We start from the raw sequence: 24064 nt of genomic DNA, 5'->3' as shown, positions 1-24064 counted from the left end.
AGAATGAAGTATGTGAGCGCATTCAACAAGAAAAAGGAAGTTGTACTTGACTCATAGGTATTAGCACACTAACGCATACACAATTAAAAACGTGTAAACCGCAAGAGTTCGCCGCTAGCGTGCTGACTATTCGCCGGAAGTAAAATTCTGCACCGAACAAATTCCTCCTCTTCTTGCCTCACAACCCCTACACCATCGGCCGCCTTCACTTCCACTGTCTAGCTTTACAAATCGACCGAGCACGTTCCCAATACGAGTCAATGATCACTCATTCCACATGCCCAACCTCAGCCTAGAGACTACCACCCACACTTGCAGGAAATTCAGAGAGTTATTTTTTAGATCTTGAATTCCATCATAGTCTTCCAATATTAGCATGCCATTGTTGAAAAACTATGGCCCATCTTGAAGCACCCTCCACTTCTCCCCCCGATCTTTGAACTGAAACACGTACACACCCCTTTCCTCTTTATGAACCACCACCCTCTCCTTCAAACGCCACACATCCCATATAGCCACCGCCAAAGAAGGAACCATCACCGATTTGTTATTCAAAAAAAGACAGCACAAATAGATCCAAACATCAATGAGATCAGCGTCGTCGTTAAAAGTCACCACCTCCTCCTGCACTGAGAAAAGCGGCGCCATTGCCATTCCACCAAGTTGCTCGAAACAGGCTGTCGGCTACAAAACCCTAGTGCCAAAGAGTCCGACTGAATGCTCGACTTACCCTTCAGGAATCATCACTTTGAGGATTGAACTAATCAACATCCAATTTATGTACTTGGTAATTCTGCAATGTGCATTGTCGCGTGTGTTAATGTATAAGATGCATATATACATTAATTCTGCAATGAGTTCGATCTCAAAGTAGAAAAAATCTATTACAAATTTTCCATTTCTCGGACCAATTAAACAAAGCCTTATACTAAACAAATTGGAATGGAATTACTTATGTCGCACCAATTTTAACCCTAAACATCATAATACCATAACCAAGCTTAATAATTAAACTCTACGAATTCTTCCACACCATCAGTTATTCCTGTCTAAATCATCGACCACGTGAGGATTGAGGATTGAGATAGAAGTGAGGAGTGTGAATGTTTATTCAAATATTTTTTGACATGTCGGAGTGTTTTAATTGATTAGGACAAGAGACTAGTCTACAGCAGTGCACGATTGATCTGTGGGTAGCATACGTGTTTCAATTGAACTATTCATGTACGTGGTGGATTTCCAATTATACATCCTGTGCTCTTCTTGTTATTATAATTAGAACCCACCATGCATCAACATTTTGAACTATCGATTTGGACATTCATCTTCCTATGGCTAGCAGGCTTTGAATCTTGCTTTTATGTCATACTCATATCCTATCATCATTATTTCTTTACTTTTAACCTCAGGAAATGTAACTAAACAACCGTATGTTGCCAAATGTGAAGAACGTTGACAATATAAAACATCAAATGTTCCGAGCAATGTGTAATCTGACGAGACTCACGAGAGGCATGATGGATCGCAGTGGCCAGTACGTTAGTTCGAAACAGTTCAACATCGCAATGAACTGAGCAACGAGCTTCTCCGTCACTGCGGGGTGAAGAGTATTGCGCTGTTCTTAGACGTCGATGATTGGAACCCTAGACTTGTTAATGCAGAATTACATTTTGGAATAAAGTTGAGATTGCCATTATAGTCTTACAGGAGGAAAGATGCTCCGATCCACTTATCATAAACATGAGCAAATCACTCCCCTATTTGGTAAAAAGGGCTAAAGAGAAACTAAAGCGTATGTTAAAGTATTGGCTGCCTATACATTCTAGGAAACGTGGCCGTGAAATGACTAAACAACAAGATGATAATCATATTCTTTGCTTCTATAAAAGAATAAATTTCTTTTATTATGGGTAAAACCTCATAAACTTTAGCATTTGGTCTTAGATTCCGAGAAAAATATTAGAAATATTTGTATGATAGAAAACATATAAGTTTCTGCACTCAATCATGCATGTAGTACATATACCAGATAAAATTATTAGTTATTATCTTATTCTACCATTTTCCAAGATTATTATTTTATAACTTTGATATGCTATTATAAACTGGCAGCTAATCCACTATCCCCTTTTCTCTATTCCCTATCATGTTCCTTAATCAATTTTCGACATGTGTCCTACCACCTAAGCAAGCTAACAGCTCTATGCCTCCTTTGATATTTTGTGGTTTATATATTAAATAAATCAAATTGTGCTTAAAAATTTAGGGAGTTTCTATTTATATCTCCAAAAACGGTATTTAGATCTTCTTACTCAGTATATCTCCATTTTACTTTTATAGATACTTAAAATACTATTTAGACCTCCAAAGTTTTTCTAAAATGCCCCTTATCTAATTTGATATATCAAATCATACTACTATCTATTAATTTATTTCCTACTCTATTTCAAATTCATTTATTATATACAACTCGAAAAATACATAATAATCACACAAATTATTTTCTCGAATTAATTCAATCACTCTTCCACTCGTTTTCTAAATTCATAATAAATTGGTAAACTATATTTTTCATTTATTGATAGTAACATCAACGTATATGAAATATTTTAACCTCTAATTAACGAGTTTTGTTCATCAACGTATATGAAATATTTTTTAACCTCTAATGAACGAGTTTTATTTTTTTGGCTCACATTAAATCGTCCACATTCAATTTGATGTTTATCAACTATATTAAATTTTTGACTAATAATGTTTATAAAAAAAGAAGGTAATCAATTAAATCATTTAATGCAATTTAATATCCTATTTTGGATTGTCTAGCAATAGATATAAAAGATAATTATCTACATTTATATTTTATAATAGTCAAGTAATGAATTATTTCCCTTCTTGTATTTTTATTGTTATATGTTTTTTTTAGTAATTTCATATGTATTGACTAAATCAAAACTATCTAAAAAAAAGATGGAGGTCCAAGTGCCATTTTAGGAGGTATGAATAGAAGCTCACAAAAGTTAAATGAAAGAAAATAGAGAATTAGGATATGCATCTGCATCTCCATCTATTTGGTATCTCGACTACTCTTCTGCAACGCATACAAATACATTCATATAAATATGAGTTTTCAATTTTAAAGCCCATATCCGTTTTCAATTTTGCTCATGGAGTCATGGTAGAAGAACCACGACAATTGGGTAGTTATGGACTTGTGGAGGGCTTACACAATTTCTGTTTGCAGATTGTTTTTCATCTGATCATTTGGGTTGTTTGGAGTTCACAAAATTGTTTTTCTTCTGATTATTTTGGTTGCTCAGAGTTCGCTTTTCTGATATCATAAGTAAGGGATTTCATGGATTGAAAATAGAGTTCGCCAGTTTCATATCAAACATGAATTTCACTCTGTTCTGTTCAATCGACGCCAAAAACCATCTCCTATCCCTGCTCAATTTGGTTCTTATCTGCAATTAATAACTGTTGTGCTCATTTTTCCAACACCGGCATGCTTCTGCTTCATTCTTCATCATTGCATCATCCATAACATCATACCCAATTACCCACAACCTCATCCACCAGTCCGGCCACCACCGACTGCAACAACACATCCAACAACGTACCCAATACCCATCAAATATTGATTGTCTCATTCCATAGAAAATTGCAGATTCATGACCTCTCCCGAACCATGAGATAGATCAGATCATCGTCTGAACGCTAGAATATGGGGAGCAAACGAAAGAAAACCTGATGGAGGTGGATTATAAAACAACCTTAATTAAGATTTATTTTCATAAGACAAGAAATAAGTTAACGGAGCAGATATAGCTGTTAAGTTGCTTAGGTGGCAAGACAAATGTCAAAAATTGACCAGGGAACAGAGAAGGGAATAGAGAAAAGGAGATAGAGGATCAGCTGCCTGTAAAACTCAAACAACATCATACAATTTGTTTAGGGCATTGATTATTAATTATGGTTGTTGTTAGTATATGTCTGAGTTGAATTGACAGAGATCTATGGTTAAGTCAGTTGACAATAATCAATATAATCACACATGATTTAGAGGAATCCTTGTTATTTTAGTCTCTTTTTAAAGCCAAGTTAATGGGATCCCTCATCATTGTTATAATCGATGTGCCCAATACAATGTATTACTACTCTCCAGGATATTGCATGTAGTAGCTATAATATTTTTGTGCTATATACTAATTAATATCAAAACACCAAATCTTTCTTTAGAAATTGATTGACATGTAACGATTGAGAGAATTCTCAATCATGTGGATGTAATCCAACATTTTCTTTTTTCTTTGGAGAATCCAAACCAACGCTTAAATTGAGCTAGGGAGGTACTATACTTAACATCTATTAAAAGGTTTTGGTTGAAAATTAAAATAACGAGGTAGCTCAATTTGTTCTCTCACATTTTAGATTTAATAAACAAACTCTAGGCAATAGTAGATTAAGGGTGTTAGATGATGACGTCCAGATAGTGAAAACAATAATTACCAAAACAAAAGCGATAATCATGCACGCTACTTTAGATGTAGACTCTAACACTCATTCATGTTATTTGCACGAAACTTCTTTAGATGTACACTCATATATGCATGCTATTTTCACTTTCGTGCATCAAGGTATGGGCGAGAGCATTATCGAAGAATAGAGGGAAAATAATCCACCAACGCATTCACTTATATCCTTTACACATTTCATCTCTATGTGCTTGAGTGCAGACTATGAAAAGGGAAGAGGGATGAGATGAGTCAACTAACTCGGATCTCCTTTTTATAGAAACCAAAGTATATAGTAGGATTCTTTACAATGATGAAAGATGAAGAAAAGGAGCGGAATATAAATTTCGTAATGCTAGCTTGAACCAAAACCCGGCCCTTCTTCTTACTTTAGATTAATAGAAGCATAGACTATAGTCACTATACAGTACACACCCATATTAACCCATTGAGTCATTGACCCTTGTTTTCGTGTGTACGTGACTAAGTTATATATATATCTCTTTGCCTTTTTGGCTCAACTAGGCGAAACCCACTTCAGGATTCCTTGCCACTATAGGAGCCTTTTTAGTTCTTTCCTCCACCCTAAAAGATGGAGCTTTTTCTAAAACTACATGATTTTACAACCAAGATGAAACCATCAAGATATAGTGCTTATTATAGCCCTAGGTATTCTTTCTTTATAACTAGCTAGGGTTAGCAATGGATGATCTAAAAAGAGATCCCCATAGGGTGTTCCTTTCTCGTGAAGCATACACAATAATTTTGATTTAAGAAATATGCAAATTTCGTGAGACATCGTATTGGTTTCGAATTATTTGTATAAGGTATGGTAAATGGTATACATCGCAATGTGGTGGGAGCATGCCACATGTTGACATATTAATGGTTTGCAACAACCTCAATGGTGTACATAACGTTAGGCCGTTAGGGTCGTGGATTGAGAAGATGCCTCATGCCTAGCTAGCACATTGACAGCTGACATGCTTGTTGATTCTGGCCAAGGGTGAGCCTAGCTTATTAGACAACTCATACACTCTTGCAATATCTCCTTAACACCTTTGCATCTTTAGGATGTTGATCATGGGGATAGTGAAATTTAGCTTTAATGACACCAAGGCCAGAGATTATGGAAGGGGTGACATATCCTTCGACGATGGACCCAAACAAATATATATATATATATATATATATTTAAATTATTGATTATATGTGTAGAACGATAATCTGAAAATCAATAAGAGAATGCAGACACATGTACAAATAAAAGTGTGATTTATTTATAATCAAGCGCGGGGTTACAATATTTGTGAACTCATCTAATTATATCTCTGTATATGACTTGGCTCAAGGGTGACGTGCACTTGATCTTGAGAATTTGAGTTTGATTTGGATTTGGATTTGATGAAGAACGAGCGATTTGGCCGCTTGATGATTCTTCGTGGACTTGAGTTTGGATTTGGGTCTGATGAAGAACGAGCGATTTGGCCGCTTGATGATTCTTTGTGGACTTGAGTTTGGATTTGGATTTGATGAAGAATGAGTGATTTGGCCGCTTGATGATTCTTCGTGGACTTGAGTTTGGATTTGGATTTGATGAAGAACGAGCGATTTGGTGGTTTGACGATTCTTCGTGGATTTGATGATCTTCGTGGACTTGATGATCTTCGTAGACTTGAGAGACTTCGAGATTTGTCGAGAGTGATCTTGCTCAAGTGATTTTCTCTCTTCTTTTCCAATCTAAAATCCTCTCTCTCTTCATGTTGAAGGGGGTATTTATAGTGTCAAGGTTTCTATTTTGTAGAATATTGTAATGACATTAAAATAATAAATTTCTTTAATTATATAATTAAATCAATATGTATTTTCTGATTAATTTAAAATTAGTTATTCTCATAACTAAATTAAACATAAAATAATTGATTTAATTATAACCGTTTAAAGAATTTATTAATTTAATCAAATGTCTGATTACCATTTCGAGTCGTCAACGACATTCAATTTTCGATTTAAATCGGAATCACATAACTTCGATTACGATCATCCATTTATGTGCTGACACGAGTTTTATTCAGATCCGTACCGATTTTGTTGACTTTTGGCCACGTGTGTAATTTTGTCGGGCTTTTGGTCGATTTAATTATTTAACGAAGATAATTTACTTCATTAAATTTCATGTGTCTACAATATGTTTCACGTACTGAGAATAACGTTCGTTTAGATTAACGATCTAATGTGGGCATGTACATTAGTAATTAGACTTTTTTGCTTAACTCACTAGTTTTGTCACCGTAGCGTTATTTCATGATCACAATCATGTAGTTTATCTATATGAACATATGATGGAATTGACATTAATTGTTTTATTAGGCAGAGTAGTATACATACCTGCCTACCTGGTCTTGCAAATTGACTTCAAGACATAAGAACAAGCGATAATTAGATGATCGCGAAACAAAAAGAATCAAAACATATTCATTTTTGTCATAATATCATGTCTGTATATAGACTCGAAAAATGAAAGCATGCACTCGATATAGTTTAAGTATATAGGTACAATTAATGCCTCAAAAAAATCTTTTGCATATAGTCACTCTTAAGATTAACTAGCTACCATGATCGATGTTGTGAGTCAATTATTTGCAGAAATGCAATAGCACCCTACTGTAAAATATAAGCTAGCTTCATACTACATAACTAACTAATCACTGTTGGGAGACAAGAGATGAACCTCGCTCGAAACCTAACTAGTTTACCGTATACACGTTACAACGTAAAGAATAAATAATACAGGATCATGTACTCTTACGTGCGATGCATACACGTTACATTGTAATAATGCAATAATACAGGATCATGTGTACACTTACGTGCCATGCATGTTAAGCAACAACCTTCACGCTAGTTCCCCCCTTAGGGCCATGCGGACAACAACGGCACCCACATATATATCCTTCTTAGTCAAACAATATCTGAAAATGAATTTGCTTATTTATGAAAAGAATATATTTCTTAGAGAAAATGATTATTGACAGGACTAGCAGGCATTCGATTACACAAAGAGAGATCGAATTGTACAGTATAGTTTAGTGTAATTAGCTTTTGTGATAAGGCTGCCGTAGACAAGATTACAGTTTAACGCTTTTGCGGGCTATTTATTGGGATTTAGCTTAGAGGTAACTACAATTGAAGACGATATATATGGTCCAATATCTATGGTTTTGGGTAAGAACTGATCCCCGTAGTACAAATAAATAAGCTTCACATTTCAGCCGGAATTCGATCTGCAAAAGATTATATGTGCGGATATTCCCGAGTACGTATTATACATAGACATGCTAACCTTCCTACACTACGATCACCACCTACTCTAATGTTCATCGACTCTGGAATAAAGAGGTAAAGGAACGAATGAATGTTCTATATACAATCTAACTAAGAATTTAACCCTTGCACAAAATCACAAATTACATCAACATTATTTGTAAGATCTCACAACGATGTTGGAATTAATTTACCGATTTTTAACCGACTCGATTACTAACCATAGACCATCCATGGGGATGCAAACTCATAATAAGCCTCCTATTTCCTGACCTACTCAGGAATGGAGGGCTCGAAATCTCCTAGGCCACCTTTTAATTTGTTTAAATTTGATTCAAAAATTGATGGTTGCTTTTGCAATGCAGTAGGCTTTACAGCCCTGATTATATTATATTATGGCAGTGAGAGTAGTAATAGAGTGAATCTAGTTCACCCCTTGTAAATCATTGCTTGCAGCTTGGCGGCTTGGGGGCTTTCTGTTAAGGTAAGTAAGGCTGTGGCCGCCCTTTAAGATTAGGCCTAGAGCCGCAAAAAAGGAACAAATAAATACGAAGGAATTAAAGCTTCAGAGGTTTCCTTCTTTCTGAGTTTGGATGGGAATCTTCGAGGCTTTAATACAGATCCATATCCTCATCTACTTGTCAAAAATGCATGTATTAATAGAAATCGCATTAAACAGTTGTATTCTGATTGATGCAAAAAAAAAAAAAAAAGCTTCTTTTTTTCCAATAAATAAAGAAAAAAAAGAGCACACCCGGTGGGACTCGAACCCACAATCGCCTGATTAGAAGTCAGACGCCTTATCCATTAGGCCACGGGTGCCGCTTGCGATGCTTTAACGTGTTTATAAAGTTACAAATTGGTGGTGTTCACAACACGACCTATTTAAGCCACTTTTAGTTGTTCTCAACTTCTCCTAGAACATTTCAGACTTGGATTTTCAACGGGATAGAACATTGTCATCTCCTTTTCGGAATTGCTAACCTTTTTTTAAAGAAGATTTTCGAAATGCTTACGACTATGTAATGTACTAGAAACAGTATAACTCAGCGAAGACCTGTTAGTTGTGAGTTAAACTTAACAGATTCCTTGGTTGATGCTGCTTAAGTTTATGAGCAACTTGTCAGTATCTTTGAAGTCTTTAGATAGTCAAAACGATAGTACATATCAACACTGGATGCTCATCTATCTTGTAGTTGATTGCTCTTGCTATATCCATGAAAGATCGAAAATATACAAGTGGAATTGGTTCAAAATCTCAGAAGCCATATACATCTAATGTCAAAGCTCTTGCCAGTTTTACTTTGAAGCATAAACTGCACAACTTTTCTACATTTAAACAGCTATCAACAGAGTTGATAACAAAAGCGTTAGCATTCATGATCTTGAGAAGTATCACTGTCTATGAACATATCATGCTGCACAAGTCATTCATCCTAGCTTGAGAAATGTTGGTGTAAGGAAGAACCTTGTAGTTCCCATTACTCATACAGGTCAAAGTCATATGTTCATTGCTCACCATGGTCTGCAGCATAAAAAATCAACCATAAGCAGGTTGATTAGAGAATATTCGAGTCAAGGCTGTTCTTCCTGCAGACTTGCCATTTGGTTAGACTAATAGAAACCAACGAGGCCACACAACTTTATGTGGAGCAAACAAGGGCAAGACGGAAAAAGGCAAGCTACTCCATCACACAAGGCATACGTGTCAAAGTAGTTACAATGAGAAATCCATCCTGGGGAAGCAATTCTATTTTAACCAACGACATTGTACCAATTAATAACAGAACTCTTATATCAATCCAATTTAATTCCAGTACCTAGCAAATAAGATGAAGCATTACCTTCCTTTCCTTTCTATAAAATCAATTTGCTCATTCCACACAAGTGTTTTTAGATTATCAGCTTCAAGTGGCTCACTATCTAGGCAGGAAATTCTAAAAGACAATGTGACTGCTCACTGGGGTGAAGCCTACTGTATCAGTTACTAGATCCTCACATTTCCTAAACTAGACTAAGAAACAAAAAAACTGGGAATACTTAGACATGGTTTTTTTGGCCAAGAGTGTTTTTAGATGACCAGCTTCGAATGGCTCACTTTCTAGGCAGGAAATACTTTCAGAGATTATGACTGCTCACTGAGATTTAAATGTATTTTTCACTCTGAAAGCCTACACTATCAATGACTCATTCCTTGAATTTCTCAATGAAAGGCAAAAAGCAACAAAACAAGGATTAATCTGGTTGAAGGTTTTTATTCGTAAATAAAAGGAACTTTAATGAAGGACAGTGTGAAGAGAGGCAGAACTATATAAACTTTGTCCTCCAAAGTTATTTTGAACACTTATGTAGGGCAGGGAAAAGGAGGGACAGATAAACTAGTGCCAATTTATTTTCCCCTCCAAATTAGAGTCAAATTTATTAAAATTCTAGAACAGTTGCATACCTCACAAACAGCTTCCATTTCACTGCAACTCCATCTTTTGGAAGGCACACAGTCAACATACCGACACCATGTGCAGTACTGATTCATGTTGACGCCCTGCAAAACTGCTATAAGACACCCAGAAAGCCTGCATATATATGGATCCTCTTGTAAGAGCTCCGGTATATTTCAAATGGAAAAAAATATAGAGCATGGCTCTAACTAGAGAAACACTCACATAAGTACAAACAGAAAAAGACAGACACTTCTGTAGACTGGTCTATCCAGCTTCTGCCCCAACTTCGCTTTGATAGAGCTTTTAAGATCATTGTCCAAGAAGCCTCCTTTTGCTTGCACCTCTTCTCTGACTTGAGGACTGGATAAAAGCACAGATCCAAGTAGGAACCCTGATACAAAACCTCCGAAGTTTGAAAAGTTATCCACATAAGGTAGCAAACCAAGTAGGAAATTTCCAATGGCGACAAGTAAAACAGATGCAAGAGCTGTGAACTGCAACCAAATGAAGTACAACTCATTACATAATTAAGTCAGATCATGAGAAGAAGATCATACCAGAGAAAAAAAAATTAAAACAAGATAAAGTATAAACCTTGTTGGTGTATAGGTCCCAGTTCTGAATCAGAGCAGAAAGTGTAGCTCCTAGTAATCCATATAGAGCACCCGAAGAACCCACAGCTGGGTGTCTCTCAACAAAAAGTGCAGCCACCAATGTACCATTGAATGCAGACAGTAGATAGATTAACCCTGCAATTACTGCCCAAAAAAGACAAATATACAATCAGAACACCAGAATGGAGAATTCGATGACAATCTCTTAGTAAAATAACATGCATAAATGGAAATAGAAAGGAAACTCTACATGGTCCAAACTCTTTCTCCAAGTGAATTCCAATAAAGACAACACTGTAAAGGTTGATCACAAGGTGGATGAATCCAGCATGCAGACAGGGAAATGTGAAGAGGCGCCAAGTTTTGTGATTTTCTGTCAAAAAAGTGCGGCGAAGAGCTCCTACTTCATCAAGCCTGCAATATACCACTATGAGTCTATCACTATCACAGCTGAGCATCACATATGACAGTAATGACACCTCAACACTAAGTGTCAAGGTAATTACACCAATATTTGCACATTGCCTGTAAAACCATTCTTTTACACAAGACCACAAACATGTTTATTGATTCTCTAAATGAGCTTCAAGAAATGGTTATAACTTAACACACTGAATTGCAAATCGTTATGACGAGGCCAAATAGTATGACTACAAAGATCACTCTCAAATCGGATGAGGTCGCATTGTAAGACTACAACCATCACAAAGTGTTCTACTAAAACCTAGCTTTCAAGTCGTAATATGCAAATTAAAGCTGCAAAGCAAAGGAGCAAGTTATGGAAATTAACGCAGAACCATTCATAGTTTCAATCACAAAACCCCCCAATTTTAAAGGTCATAGAAACCCTAACAAGGAAAATGAACACCAATTCCACTATAAGAGTTTCCAAGATCATTTCTTTTCATTCTTTCCCGAATATTCCCTAAGCAATCAAACAAAACAGAAATCGATTGACCAAAAGCTTCACCAAGAAACTGAAAGCCACTCGAAATCAAACACAAATTCGCTTTCAAATTCAAATTCAGAATCAAAAACAGAAAGTGAAATTGAACTCACGTGGAAGCCGAAGGACCGAGGAGAGGGTTTTCCCGGAGCGGCTGAAACGAGAACCGCCCAAAGGCTCCGAGAGCGCAGTCGTGGTGAGACTTGCGCCAGCAGTCGTTCACCCCCATGGTCAGCGCGAAGGCCAGGACATGTAGTATGACGAAGAGCGAGATGATCCACGTGTCGCTCCGGCGGCGGCGGCAGCGTCGAGTGTAGCGGGAGGCGAAGAAGGAGAGCCTCTGCTCACGGAGGGTGTCGGTGGTCAGGGATTCGTCGGCGGAGCACGGCGGGAGTGGCGGAGGAGGAGGAGGGGGGATGTCGATCCGGGTTTGGAGCTTCGACGGCTGTTCGGCGGCCATGGCTGACTCTCTTGCAGATCACTGAGAATTAGAGAGAGAGAGAGATGAGAAAAAGCTCACGGATTTTTGGGTGCCAGCTGTGAAACGGTTTGGGACTTTAGGTAATTTGGCGGGAAATTAATAAGAATGAACTTAAGGGTTAAACCATAAGTCTTCTATAAAAAAAAAAGGGTTAAACCATGAGAGCATGTTCTTTGAACACTTTCTCAACCAAATATTAAGTTATACATATATTCTTTTATTATATGTTAATTTAAAATTCTGCTTATTTATTAAGGATAGAAAGGTAAATAGTAAAATTAGAACATAAAAATATAGAAAAATATCTCATATCATATAGGGAAGTTACAAATCACTACGTGGGAGGTTAATATACCCGTAGTGTGTGTTTATGACTAGTAACTTTTAAGTAATTTTAGATAACATGTTTAGATTTTTACAAAAATTAGTGGCTGCACTAGTTTTTTTATTACTGTATAACTTTGCTTTAACTTTAAACTATCTCACTAGACAAATTTATATAATTCATAAATATATATAAAATAATTTTTAGGCATGTAATGAATACATAAAGTTAAAATAGAGAGAATTGATGTAGACAAATTTCTAAATTGGCTAAGTCAAAATGACTTTTAATCTACTTTTTGTTGAAATTTAACTAAAATAACTAGCATTGTAAAGATGCTCTAAACCTTATTCTAAAAAAAAAAAAGTACATGCCCTGGACTACAATTCAATCTAGCCTTGTTCTCATTTATACTTTTACTATCACTCTTGTTTATACAAATCTAGCCTTATTTTCAATTATACTTTTACAATCACTCTTGTTTATACTAATCTAGCCTTATTCATCTAGTTACTATAATGTTGCACTTGTTAAGTCTAGATACTGAGTTCCGCACTTTATGTCTAGTAAACAAATTTAGCTCCTCTTTCATGGCCTTCATTCAATCCTCTATAACAATTTTACGTTTGAAAGGTGAAATAATACAAAGGTTTTAATAGTGGTTATCTTTTCTCGTATATAGTTCCAAAGCTCAACAAAATCGTATGGTTTTTTTTCTTCGTGATATGAAAAGTTGATACAAGCTCTCAACCAAAGAGACGGTATATAAATATATGAATCACTCTTGTTTATACAAATCTAGACATATTCATTTAGAACCTATAATGTTGCACTTGTTAAGTCTAGATATTGAGTTCCGCACTTTATGTCTACTGCAATACAGTAGACCCCAACAATGATTTTACTGCAATACTTCTTCTTCTACTACTAGGATTATGTTACAAAATATCGTTTTCTGACCGATGTTAATAAAAAAATGTTAGTGGGTAATGTTTAAGATCAGAAAAATTTAGACATCGGTTTTTAGCCGATGTTAAAAATGACTTTAGACATCAATTTCTCGTAAAGATCCCGATGTATAAATGATTCTAGACATCGTTTAATTTATAAGAAACCGATTTTCGAGTCTCTAATAAGACATCATTTTATATAATAAATTAGGCATATGTTTTATGAACACAATTGATGTCCATAGTCATTTGTAACATCAGTTTGTTTATTTCAAGTTGTGTCCATCGACCGTATTTAGAATCAGAGTTTTCGATCGCCGAAGTGTTCACTAATGTATCATAACTTTTTATATTAGGTTTAGAATAAATCTATCGCATTATGAAGTGACTATAAGAAGAAAACTTCTCGGGATCAATCGACATCAGCCGATGTGATCGGTATATATATTTAGTGACCCTGAAAAAATTTCATCTAATTCGGACCTCGTTTAACCGTTGGAATTTCCGGTAAACCGAAAGCACCACTAATATGCCCTAAGGGAGGACCCATTAAAAAAATGCAAACACCGAAAGCCGTTTGCATATATCAAATCACCTCATTTTTGTTACCTATTGTGCGTGGTCGCACTGAAGAAACCGATTTGACAAATGCCCGGTCAATCGGGTTCAATATGTCCAAAACGCCTCTTTTTTGGTTGACCGTTCGTACGAACGGTCAAACCATGTCCAAAACGGACGAAAATTTTACGGGGTCCCTAAATATATATACCGATCACATATGCTAGTGTCGATCAACTATATTCAAACTGGAGTTGTCGATCGCCTAAATGTTCACTAATGTATCATAACCTTTATATTAGGTTTAGAATAAATCTATCGCATTATGAAACGATTATATGAAGGAAATTTCTTGGGATCAATCGACATCATCCGATGTGATCGGTATATATATTTACTGACCCTGAAAAAATTTCATCTAATTCAGATCTCGTTTGACCGTTGGAATTTCCGGTAAACCGAAAACACTACTAATATGTCCTAAGGGAGGTTCAATTACAAAAATGTGAAGGCCGAAAGCCGTTTGCATATATGAAATCATCTAATTTTTGTTACATATTGTTCGCGATCGCACTAAGGAAACCGATTTGACAAATGCCCGGTCAATGAGGTTCAATATGTCCAAAACGCCTCTTTTTTGGTTGACCGTATGTATGAACGGTCAAACTATGTCCAAAATGGACGAAAATTTTACGGGGTCCCTAAATATATATACCGATCACATCTGCTAGTGTCGATCAACCATATTTCGAACTCGAGTTGTCATTCGCCTAAATGTCCACTAATGTATCATAACCTTTTTATATTAGGTTTAGAATAAAATTATCTCATTATGAAGCGACTATATAAAGGAAACTTCTCGAGATCAATCGACACCAGCCGATGTTATCGGTATATATATTTAGTGACATTGTAAAAATTTCATCTAATTCAGACTTCGTTTAACCATCGGAATTTCCGGTAAACCAAAAACACCACTAATATTCCCTAAGAGAATACATATTACAAAGATGCGAACGCCAAAAGCCGTTTGCATATATGAAATCACCTAATTTTTGTTACCTATCGTGTGCAGTCACACTGAGGAAACTTATTTGGCAAATCCCTGGTCAATGAAGTTTCAATATGTCAAAATGTTTTTTTTTGTTGACCGTAGGTACGAACGGTCAAACCATGTCCAAAAGAGACGGAATTTTTATAGGGTCCCTAAATATATATATATCGAACACATCTAGTGATGTCGATAGACAATATTTCGAAGCTAGAATTTATTTGTGACTTTTTTTTAGAATGTTTTCTAATAATTGTTTTATTGTTCCAAACCCTTAAATAAGAGTATTATGTTTTTTTTTTCTGATACAAGCCTACAAGGTTTGGCCCGCAAAAGCATGTAAGGCCTCCTTTAAGTGGACAAGCTTGGATCTTCATATTTATGAAAATATCCGGCATGGCCCGACCCGTCACTTATTTAAATGTAATAAGGCCCGGCCCGTTGACGAATCCTAGCAATGAGAATCTTCACCTGAGAAAAGTTATTTGCATCGAACAATAATTAGTGAAAGAGAGTCACCATTTTATGTCTAGCATAATCCACAAGCATTCGGTCTTCGTCATGAATCAGTTCATAGTGATTGAGTGCCAATAACATATTTCCAGCATCCATATGTGTCTTTAAGATAAATTCCGCTGTGCGACAAATGCACCACGTGTATGGGGTGACCAACCACTCACACTTTGAGATGTGTACAATTCATCCACGCTGGCATTGCCCGAAAAACACACAATTTTTTTATCATCTCCGATCGACTTCTTCATGCAAATCTATAGAACCATCAAATCCCACCACCATGTAGATTGTAGACCCTCTTTCATCGATCTCCATCACCATCTCTCTGTCTGAAACAAACGAACAACATTTTTTCATTCCTTCAAACCCTCATTCACTCTACATTTTCAGCTCCAAGAACCAATTAGTGTCTCTAAAGTTTTTAAACTTTTTGATTCTCTAGAGTGAAACAGAGTAAAAGGACAGTTGCTTTTTCCAGCTCTAATGGCAGCTCTCACTCTCACTTTGATCATCTTCTTCCTCCTACGTTTTCACCACCACCACCACTTGTCACCGTCACCTCTTCTACCAGCCCTTGTTCCCAGTCGAATCAAACCCACCAACCCCATCACCATCTTCATCACCCCTCTCCACTTCCCACAATGCCCTTCTCCTCAGCCACCTCCTCCTCCCAAACACCGCTTGATGATTACAATCCCTTCTTCCGCTCCTTGAAACCCACACCGCCCTCACTTCTTTCCCCGCCAACATTTCCTCCACCTCCCCCACCGCCACATCATCGTCATTGCCCCCACCATCTTCGTCGCAGTCGTCCTCATCATCGCTTAACCCGAACTCGTCCTCCGACAAGGCCTCAAGAACCGACAGCCTCCGCATGTTCTCGCCAAACACCATCACCTCCATGAAATCTATTGTTGAACCACAAAATACCAAAACAAAAAAAAAGCATCAAAATCTTTTTTGAAACCCAAAAAGAAGCTCAAACGAATACGACCCAAAATTGATAACAAGATTGTAAAATATGAAAGATATGTACCCAGAGAACAAAAATTTGGGGTTGAATTCAAAAGCAAAATTTGAGGGTGAATTCAAGCTATTTTTTTTATAAAGCAAAACAAATGTGGAAGATATTTGGGTGGGAAACAAAATGAATGGCAACATCTAAAATGGGGATAACAAACCAAAGATGTAAATCTTTGGATCTGGGTATAAAGATTATGAATGGTTTAGGTTGGTGTTATGGTGAAAGATTCGAGGAGCGAGAAGAGATGGAGAAAAAATAGATAGGATGAATGAAACAATATTTACATGGAAATGGAGGTGAAGAACATAAGAAGTCGATCGAAAGATTTGTGGGTTTTCCGGACAGTGCTAGTATGGATGAATTGTACACATTCAAAGTGTGAGTGGATGGTCGCACTAGACACGTGGTGCATTCGTCGCACGGCAGAATATCTCAATAATTAAAGAGAGAGCGGCCTCCATTGTGACAACTCATAAAGAAGTCATGAATAGTAGGAAACATCTGTATACCAACAGAGAAAGGAGAATGAACATCAGAGAACTCATCAACATTATTGCAAAGCTCACCTCATTCTTTGCATGTATGGAATAAAATTTGATATCTCCATCTACTGAAAGTGAACCATATATAGCAATCAAAATGCCCAAATCAACATCAGTACCTAAATACATGGCACTGCCACAATTCTGAAAAACAAGTCTTATCACATCTTGAAAATTGAAAGTCAATGTTGTGAGTGCTTGAAACAACGAGCGTTGACTCATGAGATCCATGGAGTCAAATGCTCCTCCACAACAAACAAGACGACTCGTTGTTTCACAATGACATAATTGTAAGCAACGAAATAGCCATTGCCATAATTTTGCTTCAGAATGTGCATCGGCAAAACATCTCATCATCTCATTAGTAATCTGCAGCCTAGCTCTAGTAGTTGAAAACAGCTCCTTTGCATTCTTTGCAATTGTAAGTTCGACCTCAGCTTGTGAATTCCATTTCTCTCATATTCATTGTAACTCCATTATAAAATGCAACTGCAGGTTGTCATATTGGTCTCCAGTACATAAATAACATTCACCAATATCAAGCAAGAAGCCCTTAGTGATAATCATGGGATAAACACAAGACCGGATGACACCAAAATTTTCCAACTTGTAAAATCGAGACACTATACCAAACTATGGTTTGCAAAATACATCTTGCACAGTTAGCGGCCGGGGCATAGTACCAACAACACAAGATCCATGTTTTGGAGCTATATTCAATTTTTCAACCATAGCAACATGAATATTATCATCAAGAGAATTTCTTAGGTGCGACAACCGCACCACGTGCCCATGCGACCAACCACTCATAATTGACGCGTGTTGTTTTTTCCAAACATCAACAATCTCTGAAAACTTGCCGGCCGGAGCTCCTCCAAATCCTAGCAACTATGGAACTCTTGCTCATGACGAAGGCTGCAACGACATACCTACAAACCCCAAGAAGAGATCTAAGTCCTGATTGGATACCAAATCCTCCTTGTCTTCTCTCCCTCCTATTCCACATATCATATTAGTGAAAAGCCCTTCTCTCCCTCCTACCGTACTCCACATATAAGTCTTGATTGTATATCCATGAGTGGGGGCTGAGGCAGGCAACCTACCTAGGTTCTTTTGCAAATAGTCGGCATGTGTTTTGAATTTTCTGACAAGCAAGTTTTCAGCGATGTTGATGTTTTGAGGTAAAAACCAACACGTGTCGATTTATGGGTGGATGGTCGCATAGCCACGTGGTGCGGTTGTCGCACCTAAGAATTTCTCTATCTTCAATACTAGTTCCAGATATCACTTCAACAAAAATATCATCATTCAAGGCCAATATCACTTCATCATGTGATAGATTAAAATGTGGTCTCTCTGAGAGTGGAATACTACCTCCGATTGTAGTTATACCGGGCGATAATTTCTCCACCCACCACCCCGTGTCAGATGGAGCAACTGTAGCAGTTGGTAGTGGCCCAAGCTAAAACAATATCAGATCTGCTTCAGTCATTGGTATCGTTTGCCTAATTCCTGATGAAGACTCCTAATCCAACTAGGTTTCCTAGTCCTACAAGGATTCTTACTCAAACTAGGACGCTAGACCAATTTTGCGTTTTTAACTCATGTAAACACAAAAATGCATCAAATACCGCCCAAGACTCTTACTACGACTTAATAACTCAATAGTACAACAATAAGGGTTAAGCAAAGTACAAATGGAGGTAAAAACATGTTAAGAACGTCGCATAAAGTGCTCATATCAGAATGATTGTTGCATAACACTGATAGCAGCAAGACAATCCTGTACTTCTGGCGGAATAACGAGCGGTTGAGTTTAGTGGAAAGTTGGAGGGAAATAGTGCAGCAGCGGCGTCAATGCGTAATTGATGGTGGAAGTGGGTGGGTAACAGAGGGCGGATGTGGGTGGGAAATAAATATTCATCACCGGAAATGACTATGGATACCAGTTGATAGGATCGTAATCCATCAAGGAAATGAAACAAAGAAATTAAAAGAACATAACATAGAAGGAATTGAAATAATAAACTAAAAGAAATTGAAAATAGATAAATTAGACATGTTTGATATTCATTGGATAAGATCTTACCGTGGAGGCAAGAAATTTTATATAGCTCCCTATTTGCTACAACTCTAGATACCAATATATAGATTACCCGACGCGAGCCCATTAACTACACAATCATAGAGTCCAAAGGCATACACCCAAGATAACATAAGGGTATGACATATTAGTCATAACATCTTCACTCACCGCGGCTTCTGCTTCTAAAAAGAGGGTAATGACAACTTCTACTTATCAAGCTTAAAAACCCCGAGATCTTCAAGCTGGAGATAATAAACTGAATTACTAAACAAATGGTTGCAACTTAACTTATAATTACTAATGTAAAAAACTTACCAAACACAACCACTATCAATTATCAAGCTTTTGTATCAAAATGAAGTCACTTTGTAAAATATATATAAATGTGACATTTTTTTTGTGTGTGAAAAAAGATACGATTTATTGCATATATTTGGAACTTTTGATAAGGTCATATTCTGAAAGTCGATCTCACTACAACTTGGCTGCCTCCTTCCTCCTACGCTTGCGGCTCCGATCCACCTCCAAATCCCCCCAGCCCAAACTCAAGCACACCCTTCCCTACTCACCTCCGTCACCGGCCTCCTCATCTCCACCATCCGCTCAGCCCGGAACACCACGTGGCGTCTCATGATGTCCCAGCTCCGATCCATCCCTCTACTTTCCCGATCCTGGATAGAGCAAACTGGTGCAGAATCAATCCCAGGTCCTATGCCCAAGCAGGAGAAGCCGGTCGACGATGAAGAGGATGCGCTCCTCATCGCCGTCGCTCGCTCTGCCGATGACAACTCCCGTCGGCCACGATTATTTTTTTAATTGTTTTGCTGAATATTATATTTTATTAGAAGTATTTTGTGATTGGACTCGGGCACACATATAAGCCCCGGGTCTGCCCCGACCCGTTGGACCCAAGACTATAAAACCCCCCATCTTCCCCGCGAATGCAATTTTCAGTGAAACCGCCCCAAGTATTCATTTTGTCTTTCCAGGGTTGTTTAGTTATATGGCTCCCTGTTCTTGAATCTTTTACTATTGTGCCAAACTCCATGGTTTTATTGTTCGTATTTCCTTCATTTTGGTTCAGCACTGTTAAGGTTGTGGTTTTTTGAACTAATACTTAGTTGGGTTCTGACATTCTAGACCTGAATAGATTCAGGGAGCTTTAGTTATATGGTAATCTTGGTGTGGTTGTGATTTTTATTGGATAAATTTTGATTCAGGGGTGTTGTTGTTGGGTTCTGGAACTCTAGACCCGGGTAGATTCAGAGATGTATATAGCTCAGTGAGTTTTTACTTGCTGTTTCAATATGGTTCAATTCTGTTCTGATGCATTACCCAATTCAAACGTACATTGATTCAGTCTTAGAATCCCAGTCAACAGGTATCACATTGCTGCAAAGGCTGCAGCTTTCGTTTTTGCATTTCTTGTTTTAAAGAATCATCGTCTAAAAGAATCAACTCAAGTTTGGACACATAGATCTATAATCCTTCAAAAATGGACATTAAACTTCTTTTGAATCTGCTTTGCACTTTTGTCTGCATCGGCTCCAAAGAATTGGATATCTGGGATGGCTTCTTCAGAGTCTATTTTGTCTGCCCAACTGTGACTTTCTTTCATTGATGATATTTCACTGTCGACTGCTTAGATTTTGGAATGCTTCTATATCATTGAAATCTGTTTTTATGTCCTTCCCATTTAGACACCGATTTATATTCCTGATTCAACTCTTCCTTGAATCACTCAAATTTGGTATGTAGATTGCAATATCCCTATGTTTACCTATGGTGCAAGTATTCTTTTGCTCGACTATTTCAAAAGGTTAATGGATTCCTATGTTCTTCCAATGGACTGTATGGTCCAATATGCTCATGCATTTGCAACCATAACCACAATCAGCCTTATGCTGGAGTGGGGCAGGTGGGACGATTTTTCATGGGCAAAGAAAATGTAGCTGAAAGTTCTGTTTGATTTGATTATTTAGCAATCTTAACAATAGCTCTGAGTAATTTGAGACTAGTGGACATACCGCTAGTAGCTCTTACACAGTTTTAAGCTGTTTTGAACTTCTGCGTGTACATTTGTTGCCATTTCTTTCTGTTGATTATGATCTATTTTATCCATATGCTAAAAGGAATGCTCTCAGTCATTTGGGTTATGAAACTAATGCCTGGAGCTATTACAAAGTTGTAGTCTGTTTGAAACATTTCCCTATACATTTACTGACACTTTAGAGTTTCAGCCACCCGTCGCCTTCATAGTTTATTGATCTCTTTCGTACAGCTTATACAATGTATAAACAGTTGATATTTTTGGGTATTTGTTGGGTTCTAACATTCTAGACCTGGGTAGATTCAGGGACGTTTTTGTTATATGATGATCTTGGTGTGGTTGTGATTTCAAAGGATAAATTGTGCTTGTGGTCGTTTCCTTTCTTATAACGTAAGTTGGAAGCATGTTAGCAATCACTCGACTAATGAGACTCTCTCAACTTGCAGGATGTCAGACTACTTCAATTTACACGAAATAGGCCAGTTCATGCACGATATTTTCATTGGTCATACGTTGGAGAGACTGGCAGGACTTCAGAGAATCTCGAAGCGGTGGAGGGAGATTATTCTGTGTCCAGATTTCATCAGGAGGCTATATGAAAGAGATTTAAATGTTGAAAGGCATCTAACGGTACAGTCCCTGTTCATCATAGATAACTCTCTGCACTCAATGGGGCTGATCGATAATAATCATTTGGTTCAGGAGAATCACAGGGAATTGTGCCCAGTTCTAACACGAGTGCAGTGTCCACAAATTCATTTTCCGGTGAGTACATTAGTTGGCTCTAATGGAGGTTTAGTATGCATGATGGACCGCACTGAACAAGTTTTCATCCTTAACCCGCTGACGCGGAGGTACAAGATTGTGATAGGAGACACTCGTCCCTTCAGATCATATGCTTTTGGGTACCAGATCATGCACAGTGTCCCCTCTCTCACTGTTGTTAAGGTTCTGCATTCTTCAATGCGCCATTTGGCTATATTTTCCCTACACACTAACCAGTGGAGGGAAGTGCTGTTCATGAGGAATGAAAATAACCAGCAGTACCAAATTCTGGAAGGAGTGCCAGGGGCATTTACTTTTGGTTCTTTTGTTTGGATGGGAAGAGTTACCAGGGGTAATGAGGTTAGGGAAGCCTTGATTACATACAATGCCACCACAAACACCTTGGGCCACTTGCATCTCCCTGATAACATGTGTGGTATGTTCCTAAGGGTGGTGAACATCGGCCCTGAATCGGCTGCTGTTTATGGTATAGGAACCAATTGTTTCTGGCGCATCAACAACCTTACCGGAGAAGATCATTTTGAGCGCGTACTTGTTAGAGGATACCCATCTGGGGTTTCATTTCAACCTCTGTGCTGGCATGGAATATCACACACTCTGTAAACAAGTGGCCCAAGGTGACTCTTCCCATCCAAACAAAAGAACCAAAAGTAAATGCCCCTGGCACTCCTTCCAGAATTTGGTACTGCTGGTTATTTTCATTCCTCATGAACAGCACTTCCCTCCACTGGTTAGTGTGTAGGGAAATATAGCCAAATGGCCCAAGGTGTTTGTGGTGGCCCAAGGAATGAAAATAACCAGCAGTACCAAATTCTGGAAGGAGTGCCAGGGGCATTTACTTTTGGTTCTTTTGTTTGGATGGGAAGAGTTACCAGGGGTAATGAGGTTAGGGAAGCCTTGATTACATACAATGCCACCACAAACACCCTAAACCCTAAACCAGTGTAAACAACCACACGCTAGATTACATGGTCAAAGGTTTTTTGACCGTAGTGACATCCTTGCAATTCCATTCACACGGAGTTTTCATTCTCCTGGGGAGTGTCAGCAGCTCTAAGAATTGAAGGTACATAAATACATTGTTCTTTGCAAATTTTTGTAAGAATCTAAGGTGTTTATATCATGTCTGATGATAGTTTCCTTGGTTAATTCCTCTGTGTCTCGCCAACCCAGAGCCATATTATCGTGTTTCCCCTGCTATCAGGTTGAATAATTTGTGCCTCCCCAACCCCTTCTCTAGTTGTCTTATTCAATTTGGATGGCTTTAATATGTTGCAAAAGGCAATTCATTATATGTAACGAATAACATGTTGTGAATTTGCAGGATAATATTAGAGTATGGTCATTGCAAGAGCACAAGAGATGGTTGGTGACTGAAGGCCTTGAAGTGAGAACATGCAACATCTTTCTACTGTAAGAAAAATTGCAGAGGATTGTAAATTCATATTAGCACATCGTAGAATCAATATTCTGTGGTACTATTTGGCACTGTTGGTGAAGTAAGAACAGGCAGCCACTTTCTGTTTGTACTAAATTTTAGAGAGGATATATTCTGTGGTGTGATATGTGGTACTATTTGGCACTGTTGGTGAAGTAAGAACATGCAGCCTCTGTAGATTTGGATTTGTAAAATTCATCTCAGCAAATTTGGCAGTGTAAACTCATAGAACCAATATGTTCTGTCCGAGATACTTTAAAGTTGTTTCAATGCATCTATTATGTTACTTTCAAAGTTGTTTGAGTACTTTTATTATGTCACTTTTCAAGAGTTCATATGTGGACATGAATAATAACAGATCAGTGTCTTGAAACACTGAACCCCTGCTGAAAGTTCTGTTTCTAAAGGGTGGTAAGAA

At 37.5% G+C, this 24064-nt stretch overlaps 2 protein-coding genes and 1 non-coding gene across 4 annotated transcripts; 1 reads left to right on the top strand and 2 right to left on the bottom strand.

Annotated features, from left to right (window-relative positions):
* Positions 1–8587: 8587 nt before the first annotated feature.
* On the bottom strand, positions 8588–8660 carry TRNAR-UCU (transfer RNA arginine (anticodon UCU)). The gene has a single exon. It is a non-coding gene; the product is annotated as a tRNA-Arg (tRNA).
* Positions 8661–9146: 486 nt separating this feature from the next.
* Positions 9147–12317, bottom strand: LOC126794125 (RHOMBOID-like protein 8). The gene is made up of 6 exons (XM_050520780.1): positions 11953–12317; positions 11144–11307; positions 10874–11037; positions 10502–10773; positions 10285–10411; positions 9147–9363 (listed from the first exon to the last, which is right to left on the bottom strand). Exons 1-6 carry the CDS (start codon positions 12297–12299, stop codon positions 9241–9243), a joined length of 1197 nt encoding a protein of 398 aa, XP_050376737.1. The 5' UTR covers positions 12300–12317; the 3' UTR covers positions 9147–9240.
* A 7505-nt stretch (positions 12318–19822) lies between these two features.
* Positions 19823–23932, top strand: LOC126794133 (uncharacterized). 2 transcript variants are annotated; one of them, XM_050520793.1, is made up of 3 exons: positions 19823–20340; positions 21869–23274; positions 23533–23932. In XM_050520793.1, the coding sequence occupies exon 2, from the start codon at positions 21870–21872 to the stop codon at positions 22809–22811; it is 942 nt and encodes a 313-aa protein (XP_050376750.1). In that variant the 5' UTR covers positions 19823–20340; position 21869; the 3' UTR covers positions 22812–23274; positions 23533–23932. The 2 variants fall into 2 exon arrangements, with proteins under 2 accessions (XP_050376750.1, XP_050376751.1); XM_050520794.1 differs by having other exon boundaries at positions 19823–22052; positions 22125–23274.
* The last annotated feature ends 132 nt before the right edge of the window (positions 23933–24064 follow it).

The sequence above is a fragment of the Argentina anserina genome, chromosome 5 (assembly GCF_933775445.1).
Source record: "Argentina anserina chromosome 5, drPotAnse1.1, whole genome shotgun sequence".
Classification (NCBI taxonomy): domain Eukaryota; kingdom Viridiplantae; phylum Streptophyta; class Magnoliopsida; order Rosales; family Rosaceae; genus Argentina; species Argentina anserina.
Note: the sequence above shows the minus strand (reverse complement) of the source record. Positions and strands in the feature narration are given on the sequence as shown.